The 10,836-nt window shown below is 41.8% G+C and overlaps 1 protein-coding gene across 1 annotated transcript in view; it reads left to right on the top strand.

Annotated features, from left to right (window-relative positions):
• LOC125486302 (proto-oncogene tyrosine-protein kinase Yrk) overlaps positions 1–10,581 on the top strand; it is a gene marked incomplete at its 5' end in the record, with an annotated part of 23,771 nt that extends 13,190 nt beyond the window's left edge. Inside the window, 3 exons of the mRNA XM_048613283.1 lie at positions 2,185–2,338; positions 6,087–6,218; positions 8,692–10,581. Of these exons, the coding sequence (XP_048469240.1) occupies positions 2,185–2,338; positions 6,087–6,218; positions 8,692–8,900 (495 nt within the window). The remainder of the gene's footprint in view (positions 1–2,184; positions 2,339–6,086; positions 6,219–8,691) is intronic.
• Positions 10,582–10,836: the final 255 nt, after the last annotated feature.

A 10,836-nucleotide genomic window follows, 5' to 3' on the forward strand; every position in this document is an offset into this window, starting at 1 on the left:
TCGGGCCTAGACCCTTCATCAGAAACGTCAGCCTTTCTGCTCCTATGATGCTGCTTGGCCTGCTGTGTTCATCCACTCTGCACCTTGCTGTCTCTTGATTCAGTTCTTGCCCAGTTTTAACTTGAAGGAGGTCACACTCACTCCCTGCTATGAAATGATAGCATCATCCTACCCTGAATATAGTGCAATCAGAACTGGTTTGTGTTTGCTGTCTACACTGTGTAGCCTTCCACAACATCACATATAATGATAAAAGGCCATTGGATAGTTTATATCGCAAAGTAAACCGAGTCACATGAACATCACTACATCCGGAACATATTGCAGAAAGAATTAGTACAGTCCTTTTGAGGTGGCTTATTTTTCTAAGTACCGTTAATTGCTTTATTGCTGTGTCATAAAACCCCTTACTGGGAACTAAACTTATCAGTGAGGTCTTTCAATTAATATTTCTAAATGGAGTGGAATGAGGACCAATTGTTCCCTTCTTGTCGATGAATTTGGATCCTGGAATCCATAAACGAATAAACCCAATGGCAGATGTATTGGAGATATTATACAAGATGACCAGATGTCATAAGGTTTACAGATAATTGCATCAGTGGGATGTTCTGCTTAGGTCCTATACTGTTAACTTGAGGACAAGTGATTGGAACACTGGTTGGAAAAAAAAACATTGCTGGATATTGTCTACCTGGATTTTTTGAATGACCTGGATGCTCATCTTGTAATTATTTTTGATTTTCTGATAGTACCACTGAAAGAACAGGATAGATTGGGAGCTTTTTAATATTTATTCAGGGGATGTGGACGTTGCTGGCTGGGCCAGCATTTACTGCCCATTCCTAATTGCCCTGCAGAAGGTGGTAGTGAGCTATGTTTTTGAACCACTGTAATCCTTGGGGTGTAAGTAGACCCGGGGCTGTTAGAAAGGAAGTTCCAGAATTTTGACCTAATGACTGCAAAGAAATGGTGTACCTGCAAGTCAGGATGGTGACTGGCTTGGAGGGGAACTTGCAGGTGGTCGTGTTCCCATGTATCTGCTGCCCTTGTCCTTCAAGATAGTAGTGGTCGTAGGTTTGGAAAGTGCTTTCTAAGGAGCCTTGGCAAATTCCTGCATTGCATCTTGTAGATGGTACACACCGCTGCTACTGACTATTGGTGGTAGAGAGAGTGAATATTTGTGGATGTGGTGACAGTCAGGTAGGCTGCTTTGTCCTGGATGGTGTCGAGCTTCTTGAGTGTTGTTGGAGCTGCACCCATCCAGACAAGTGGGAAATATTCCATCACACTCCTGGCTTGTGCTTTGTAGATGGTGGACAGGATTTGGGGCGTCAGGTGAATTATTTGCTGCAGAATTCTTAATCTCTGACCTGTTCTTGTAGTCACAGTATTTATGTGGCTAGTCTAGTTCCATTTCTGGCCAATGATAACTTGATAGTGGAGGATTCAGTGATGGTCAAGCTATTAAATGACAGTGGTTAGATTTTTCTCTCATGGAGATGGTCATTGTCTGGCGTCTGTGTAATGTAAATGTTACTTACCACTTGTCAGTCTAAACCCGGATATTGTCCAGGCCTTTCTGCAATTGGACATGAACAGTTTCAGTATGTGAGGAGTCACGAATGATGCTACACATTGTACATAATTGGTGACCATCCCCACTTCTGACTTAGGTCATAGCACCAAAGAGTCAGTCTTGATGTTTGTGCTTGGGCCATTGAGTGGAACTGTGAACACACAAACTTCTGACCCTGGGGTGAAAGCTATTCCCACCAAGCCGTAGCTGAGTTTTAAACAAAAAGTGCAATCGAAGTCATTTGGTGTTGAGGTTCTTGCGTAAAATTAACTTGAGTAAGACTAAAGCAGAGCATTTATGTTGGGCTAGACTAAATTCTAACCCTATCTCCCACCCCCAACCCTACTAGGGTGAAGGATACTGCTCATACTTCCTGTGAACCAGTATCTTGATCACGTTTCACTTTAACAACCATGTGGAAACAATGGCATTTCAGTTCCAGCAGCACCGTTCATTTGGTTACAAAATTATTACAATAGTAACTGACCTTCCAAACTACCTCCAGTGATCACTTTGATTTATTCATTCCCTTAAGGCATCAATGGTGCTGCACTAAATGCTATCTCTTTAATGAATTGCTGTGGTTCTTCTTTCATTTCATACAGATTGCAGCAGGAATGGCCTATATCGAGAGAATGAATTACATTCACAGAGATTTAAGGGCTGCTAATATTCTTGTAGGAGAAAATCTTGTGTGTAAGATTGCAGATTTCGGGCTGGCAAGACTTATTGAAGACAATGAATACACAGCCCGACAAGGTACAACGTTCTACGGCTTCCCCAAATATAGATTGGTTGGAATGTTATAATATTTAATTTATATTTACATTAATTGCAAATAAATTTATTTTAAATATGTATCAAAATTTTAAACTGACCATTTGCCTATAGTGACTCATACCTAACTGCTTTGAGCATTAAGTTGAGTATCTACTTTTGTTCCTGCGAATGTAACATCTCCGGTTCCACTACTCAAGGTGTCAGGACCTGTGCATTTCCAGGAGTGTACGGAATGTTCTCCAAATATACATGTAGCAATTAATCCCGGTTTCCAGCTCTATATCCTGATAAGTCCTCACGATACACACTATCCTGGAAAACCAGCTCCTTCTCAATTGGGACCAGCCACTACAAAGGGGCCTATGCCTGGTTTAGACAGCACTGTGGCAATGCCTGCACAACACTGGATAGGAAAATAATGCAGGGAAATTTGGTACAATGCAATGTGCCCAAGAATCAATCTTTTCTGATCCTCATTTCTGCCCAGAAATTCATATCAAGCAAAAGAAATGGTTAGGACATGTGAAATAAACCATGCAATGTAATTAATAGAGAAATTGTACCTCAAAGCCATCAAAACATACTGCAGCTCCATAGCTCCAACTGTCTCCTATCATTAGCTACATGTATGAGCCGAGGATCCCTATTAAATGGGTTAGATTCATTTGAATGTAGACAAAGAATACATTTGAACTCACAAAATGTGCTGAAATAACTACCAAAGTTAATATGGCTTTGTTTATTTCTTAATGCAGAAACACAGCTTCAGTTTTCAACAGTTTGTTTTGAATCTCTCTTCCTACCCCATTGTGGAGCTCACTAGTGAATTATTAACTTAATTACATCTTTAATGTCCGTTCAGCAAAGATGATTACCTTTAGCAATTCATTTATTTGGCACACAGCATCTGCACTGTTTAATGGAAGTTAACAGGGAAATAATAAAATAGGATCAGGGCCACTGGGCTCATTCAGTCCTGCAGTGCCATTTTTAGATGGTGGCTGATCATCTTGTCAACACCATTTTCCTGCACTTCCTCCAAATCCCTGTTTTCATTAGTCTCTAGAAATCTATCAGCTCTGTCTTGAACCTGCTCAACAATTGACCTTCTATATTCTTCTGTTGGAAAGATTCCAAAGGTTCACCACCCTCTGAGTGAAGAAATTCCTCCTCATTCAGCCATAAATGGCTTGTTCTAAGGCTGGTGTGCCCTGGTTCTAGAGTCAACAGCCCTGGGGAAACATAATTTCGACATCCACTCAGTCAAATGTTGTTGCAGTAGCTATAAACAGGTCATATCCTGTTTTGCAGTGCTCCACCTCTGTACGGATTAACTCCCATGATTTAAGCATTTAACAAGAACAATGGACACGATTTAATGACCTTCCCCCATGGAGACGGTGAGGCAGCCAATCAGGTGTGAGAGTGGTGGGTGGGGAGGAGCCCTTGCGTCCTCTGCTCCTCTGCCCCGTTGAGGTCAGTGGTGAGAAGGTCCATGAATGGCCTATTGCTTCCAATTGGCCACCAACTCCTGGTTGGCAGGATTCCTACCATGGGTTCTTGCTCCTGGGGAATATCTATTGCTGCCCAGTTCGGCAGCAAGTTTATCCAAAAAGGGGCAATGTGAGGGATTTCCATTGGCTGTCCAGCCAGAGGTGAGAGCCCTTAGAATTGCCCCCATTAAATACTTCCCAAAGTCTAGAAGGAGCATGGTTCAAGCAGGCAGTAGGTATTTTAGGAACCAATCAACATAGTTGTTGGTAGGTAGTAGGCCGTTCTTATTGGTTTGTGCACTAGTGACCAGTTATCAACAAGCTACTTGTTGCAGGCCGAAGCTCCATTCTTACCCAAAGCCCCATCTGCAGCTCATCTATAACCAGACATGCCCCACCGAAACAGACCTTTCACTCCAACTCATCCATGACGACCAGGTATCCTAAATAAATCCATTTGCCAGAATTTGGCCCATATCCCTCTAAATGCTTCCTCTTCATATACCCATCCAGATGCCTTTTAAGAAGTGCTGTAATCCTTCAAACAATCCCTGTAGTTTCAAAAAAAAGTCCTCTTCCCAATCCAATCCACAATCAAAGATGCAGAATAATAAAAAGAAGTGGTCTGTACATCTCCCAAACCATCCCCTCCCTCTGTGTCATGAACCTTGCCCTTGTCCATAATATGCTGGAGTATCAATCAGATTAGCCTCCAGAGCACCTGATATTCACTGGATGGAACATATTGAGGCCAGAAGATTAAAGTTCCCCTTTCCATGTGAGATTAATGCATTTTTACAGTAGCTGGTAAACCTTTACACTAAACTTCACCATGATTAGTCTTTGTATGCTGGATTTCACATTTCCTCAACAACCACTGATATTATCCCCTCAGTATAGACTGTTTGAGGCACCATCTTTCACAATTCAGGGTATACTCTCAGATTTGACAAAGGTAGACAGTTCATAGAATCCATACAGCATGGAATCAGGCCATTTGGCCCAACAAGTCCTCACAATCCTCCAAAGAACATCCCAACCATCCCCCTACCCTTTCCCTGTAACCTTGCATTTCCCATAGCTAATGCACCTAACCTTCACGCTATGGGCAATTTAGCATGGCCAATCCACCTAATTTGCACATCTTTGGACTGTGGGAGGAAACAGGAGCCCCCGGTAGAAAACCCTGCAGACACGGGGAGAACACGCAAACTCCACACACAGTCACCCGAGGATGGAATTGAACCCAGGTCCCTGGTGCTGTGAGGCAGCAGTGCTAACCACTGAGCCACCATTCTGTATACTTCTGAGACAGTTACAAAAAACTTCATGCATTTGACATGTCAAAAAAAAAATATGAAGTTTGGCTGCAGAAATGTGACAAAATTTGAACTGAATTGAATGATTTGATTCTTTTCCTTAGACATATTTTGTGGACAAACTGATTGCATGCAACCGAGTGATATGGGATTATCTCGAGTGAGAATTGAAATGGTTCCTGTTCCTACAAAAGAAACTGATTTTTAAACCCCTGTGTGTCCCCAGAAGAATTAAAGAACCCAATCCCATGATTTCCTTTGGTTTTCCTCTGCGTGATCTCTCTATCGTGGACCAAAGTCCTTCCCTTCTTTAAAAACCAAAAGAATCACGGATGCTATAAATCAGGAACAAAAACAGAAGTTGCCGGAAAAACTCAACAGGTCTGGTAGCATCTGTGAAGAAAAAAATCAGTGTAAACATTTTGGGTCAGGTGACCCTTCCTCAGAACTGCTGGTAGCTGGGAAAACGTTGGTTTATTTGTGGAAGATAGGGAGGGGGATGGAGTAGGGAGTAAACAATAGGATAGAGCCCAAAGAGAGAGAAGAGCAGTTGGATAGACAAAGGAATTGATAATGATCTGTGTTGGATAGACATTATCAACTCCTTTGTCTTTCCAACTACTCTTCTCTCTTTTCAGGCTTTATCCTATCGTTTACTCCCTACCCCATCCCCCTCCCTATTTTCTGCACATAAACCGATGTTTTCCCAGCTACATCAGTTCTGAGGAAGGGTCACCAGACCCAAAAAGTTAACTCTGATCTTTTCTTCACAGATGCCGCCAGACCTGATGAGCTTCCAGCCCCTTCTGTTTTTGTTCCTCCCCTTCTTTCTCAGGCAGTAGTAGTCATTTTTGGTTCAGAAATAATTCAAAAGCAAAGCAAGAAGCAAGAATACAATCTTTCTGTTCAATACAGGGGCCAAGTTCCCAATAAAATGGACAGCGCCTGAAGCTGCTCTTTATGGAAAGTTTACAATCAAGTCGGATGTGTGGTCATTTGGGATTCTGTTGATAGAGCTGGTTACCAAAGGAAGAGTTCCATATCCAGGTAAGAACGCAGGTATAGAACTATAACCATCTGGAGCTGGCTGGGTCTAAAAATTGCACTCTACGATGTTACATTCAAATGTATTTTGCAGCAAATTCCTCTGCCTTCTTTTCTTAAGTGAAGTAATAGTCTTTGTACAGTGACATCTTGCAAGCTTTTTTTCCAAACTATAGTGTTCAAACTCCTTGAAGGAAGAATGGGACAGCCAGCCTAATGACTGGAGTGCAGCCTCTTCTGCCTTCTGAGGACCTATAGAGACAGGTTAAATAACTAAACTAAAACCAGAAAGCACTCAGCAGGTCAGGCGGCATTTGTAGAAAGAAACAGTGTTAATGTTTCCTGTGGTGATGCCTCTTCATCAGGAATGTGACACATTAGATATATATATGTGTATACAAATTATTGATGGGCCACAATGCACATTGAGAAAGTGATTAAAAAGGTGTTCATCATGATCCTTGATTCTTTAAAGAGCACAAAAGCAAAAAGGTTCTGATCAAACTTTGTAAAACACTGTTTCATCCTTCAACTGGAGACATTTGTCTAGTTCTTGGCATCGGACTTCCAGCAAGATGTGAAGAATTTCAAGAGATTACAGGAAAGATTCCTCAGAATGGATCCAGAATTTAGGGATCGTGGTTATGTGGATTGATTGGAGAAGCTGGTGTTTGTAAGGAAGAGCTTTCATACTAAGCTCTGCCAAAGTTAGAAGATGCACAACTTAGAAGCTTTGAATTATCCAGTCTTTCTCTCACAATGTCAAAATGACACAGTTGAGATCAGGAACTCGATATTTACGAATAGGTAAAGCAATCCCATGTTTCCCTTTATTCCCATGGTGTTTATTGCATTTTTATAAATCCATTGTTCAGACTGAGGCCGAAATATTGAGCTAAGAATTAAAAAATGAAATAAACCATTCAGGTCATTATTTACAAAGAGATACCTGACCCTATTTCTAATCTTTTCTTTGGGAATGCGCACTGTGTTAAGAGATACCTTTATCTGTTGGTTTCTCTATTGAACAGGGAGGTAGAAGTAATGTATGTTGAAAGAAAAACAGGCACTTATGTAGTGCTTTTCACAGAATGGCCTAAAGCACTTCACAACCAATGAAGTACTTTTGAAGTACTGTAATTGTTGTAATGGATATCACAGAATCCCTACAGTGTGGAAATAGGCCATTCCACCCAACAAGTCCACACCGCCTCTCCAAATAGCATCCTACCCAGGCCCATCCCCCTATAACCCACCTAATCTACACATCCCGAGACACTATGGGCAATTTAGCATGGCCAATCCACCTAGCCTGCACATCTTTGGACTCTGGGAGGAAACCGGAGCACCCAGAGGGAGCCCAAACAGACACGGGGAGAATGAGCAAACTCCACACAGTCACCCAAGGGTGGATTCAAACCTGGGTCCCTGGCGCTGTGAGGCAGCAGTGCTAACCACTGAGCCACTGTGCCACCCGTAGAAAATGCAGCAAGCCCCGCCCCTGCAATGTGATAGTGATAGTGATCAGTGATCTGTTTTTGTGAAGTTGGTTGAGGGATCAATATTGCCCTTGGCACTTCGGAATGGCCCCGCATCTTGTTTGAAATAGTGTCTTGGGATCTTTTGAATCAACCTGAGAGGATAAACAGGGCCTTGGTTAATGTCTCAAGCAAAAACTCAGCACTTACAGCATTACAGATCTCCCAGACTATTAATCTGAATACCAGCTGGATTTTTGTGCTCAAGTCCTGGGAGTGGGGCTTGAACCCAAACCTTCTGAGTGACGCAAAAATGCTACCAACTGAGCCACGGTCCACATGATAGAGAGGAACATAAGAACATAGGAACAGGAAAAGCCCATTCAGTCCCTCGAACCTGTTCCACTATTCATCATGACCTGTGGCCTAACTCCATATACCTGCCTTTGGCCCATATCCCTTAAAACCTTTGCTTAACAAAAATTTATCTAACTCAGATTTAAAATTTGCCATTTGTGGAAGAGGGTTCCAAACTTCTACCACCCTTTCTGTGTAGAAGTATTCCCTAACATCTCTCCTGAACGGTCTGGCCCTAATTCTCAGACTATGCCCTCTACATCTAGAATCCCCAACCAGTGGAAATAGTCTATCTTTATCTACCCTGTCTTTTCCTGTTAATATTTTGAAGATTTCAATCAGATCATGCCTAAATTCTAGAGAAAACAGGTCTATTATATAATCTGTCCCATAACCTAATCCCTAAAGACTAGGTATCACTCTTGTAAACCTACATTGTACTCCCTCCAAGGCCAATATATCCTTCCTAAGGTGCGGTGCCCACATTTGCTGACAGTTCAGGATATTGTATAACTGCAGCATAACTTCTGTATCCTTACACTCCAGTGCTCTGGTTATAAAGGCCAGCATCCATTAGCTTTCTTTGAGAATGAGCTATAAGGGAGCAGATTTTAACCTGAATGTCTCATTGTGTCTGTTAGGAATGAACAATCGTGAAGTTTTGGAGCAGGTGGAGCGAGGATATCGAATGCCGTGTCCGAATGCCTGTCCAGGTTCTCTTCATGACCTGATGATCCAGTGCTGGAAGAAAGACCCAGAAGAAAGGCCAACGTTTGAATATTTACAGTCCTTCCTCGAGGACTACTTCACAGCAACAGAACCCCAGTACCAGCCTGGGGAAAACCTGTAGATCCCCCTGGCAACTGGAACACTCCTTAACCAATGACAAACTATATTTCTGATCAACCGTGTTCCAAGGTTGCTGAACCTGGAGCCTGTGCTGTAATGTATTCACAGCCTAAACCCTGAAGGAACACATCGAGTGTGACAGCAACTGTTACACACTTCCGATTAACAGAACACCCAAATAGTTTTGGGGTTAACGGCCTCCGCTTTCTTTGCCGCAATTAATTTTTCTCTCATTTTTTTTAAAGGCAGAACTCAGCAAAATGGTTCCAGAGTCGGGGTGGGTGTGCAGGGAATTGTGGCAGAGATGTACTGATGTTGTTCAGCGGTGTTGGGCTCCAGACACTGGATTTTCCATCAACTTGACAAGGTCTGTCAGCAGAACCCAGAGCATAGCCATTGCTTGTGGTTTCCAGCCAGTGATTCAGCGTGTTGCTGTCAAACACACTGTGTAGGAAGGCGACTGATCTGCTAGGCTTATTTAACAACGTTGCATTGGACTGTGCAAATTCTTTTCCTTCTTAATTAATATTTCACTGAGCTATTCTATTTGATTTACCATATTTCCAGAAATATTTTACTCTGAGATTTGTACAATTTTATAGGCCCAAATCCAAGGACACACATTTTAAAAAGATAAATTTTATACACTGGCATAAGGCCAGCAAAGGTGGTCAAGTTTAGTCACTGAATAACATTTACTTACACTGTAAATACAATCTGTTTAGTACCAGTGTCAACATAAGAGTAATAAAGAAGGAGCACAATTGATTAATTTACATGACATGGTATAGGAGAATGTGACACTATGAAGTTTAACTCTCTGGGTATTTGTGAACAGGGCAATAAATTTTTTGGATGAATATCTGAAAAGATAGTGATGTACTGGGCTGGCCTAAATATTGGGGTGCTGTCATTTGGAGGATCTGCTCCCAGAAGAGAAACTGTGTCACATCAATATCAAACATGACAGTGATCCCTCCATATTGGTGACCTTAAAACTCCTGCTTTCCGGCCATCAAGCGTCCTGACTGAAAGGTGTGGTGTGAGCATTACTGCTGTCACTGTGCTCGCAGCTTCTGATGAGCTGGACGCAGTCAATCAGCCCCTGAGCAAAATCCTCAAATACATCGAGACAACACTGGTACTGTGCGACAACCATTGCCTTCAGAGAAAGGCTTACATTACAGAAAATATAAGGCCAAGCCATCAGCAGGGCTGGCCATCTTCAATCTAACCCGAGATGATAGGACTGCGACCATTTGGAGAACTGAAATGTGTTCCCCAATTTCTTTGATGAAGATCAGCTTGTTTGGAATAACCAAGAAGCTTCAGGTTCAGAATCTAATCTAATCTGGGTTTAATTTTTTTTAACAGAACGTTCAACTGTGCTTTATTTAAATGTTTTTCACCTTTCTAACATGATCAGGATTGTTAATCTGATTGTTATTTTGTCATTGTTTCTGGTGCAAATTACTGAAGCTTACGTTTTTGCTCGCTCTAAAATCTGCATTATTTCTTAACATGTCATAGAATAGAGACACTTTCAGTGGAATTTCTTTCCAAAAAAAGCTTTGTACAGCTTTTGCTGCGCATAATGTAAATTTGTTACTTTGGCGTGTTCACAAGTGACTCAATTGCAACAAAATACAATTGAATTAAAATTACTTTTACAGGCAACCTCAGTAACCAGGCTCTGATAAAATGTGGACATTTCAATTTTTTTACCTTTGTTTTCCTGTCCTGACAGTTTTGACTCTTGATAGAATATACTTGCAGAAGCCCCTCTACCACTCTTGTAGCATTCCTCCTGACCCCAATCTTTGTCTGGGAAGGTACTAACTTTCAGAGTGTCTCTACAGCTAGTCTGCAGTCAACAGTAAAAGGCCTATCTAATTTTCATGTTTGGATCTCATATCATTCCATCCGTGATTTGCTCA

The sequence above is a fragment of the Rhincodon typus genome, chromosome 27 (assembly GCF_021869965.1).
Source record: "Rhincodon typus isolate 14 chromosome 27, sRhiTyp1.1, whole genome shotgun sequence".
NCBI lineage: Eukaryota > Metazoa > Chordata > Chondrichthyes > Orectolobiformes > Rhincodontidae > Rhincodon > Rhincodon typus.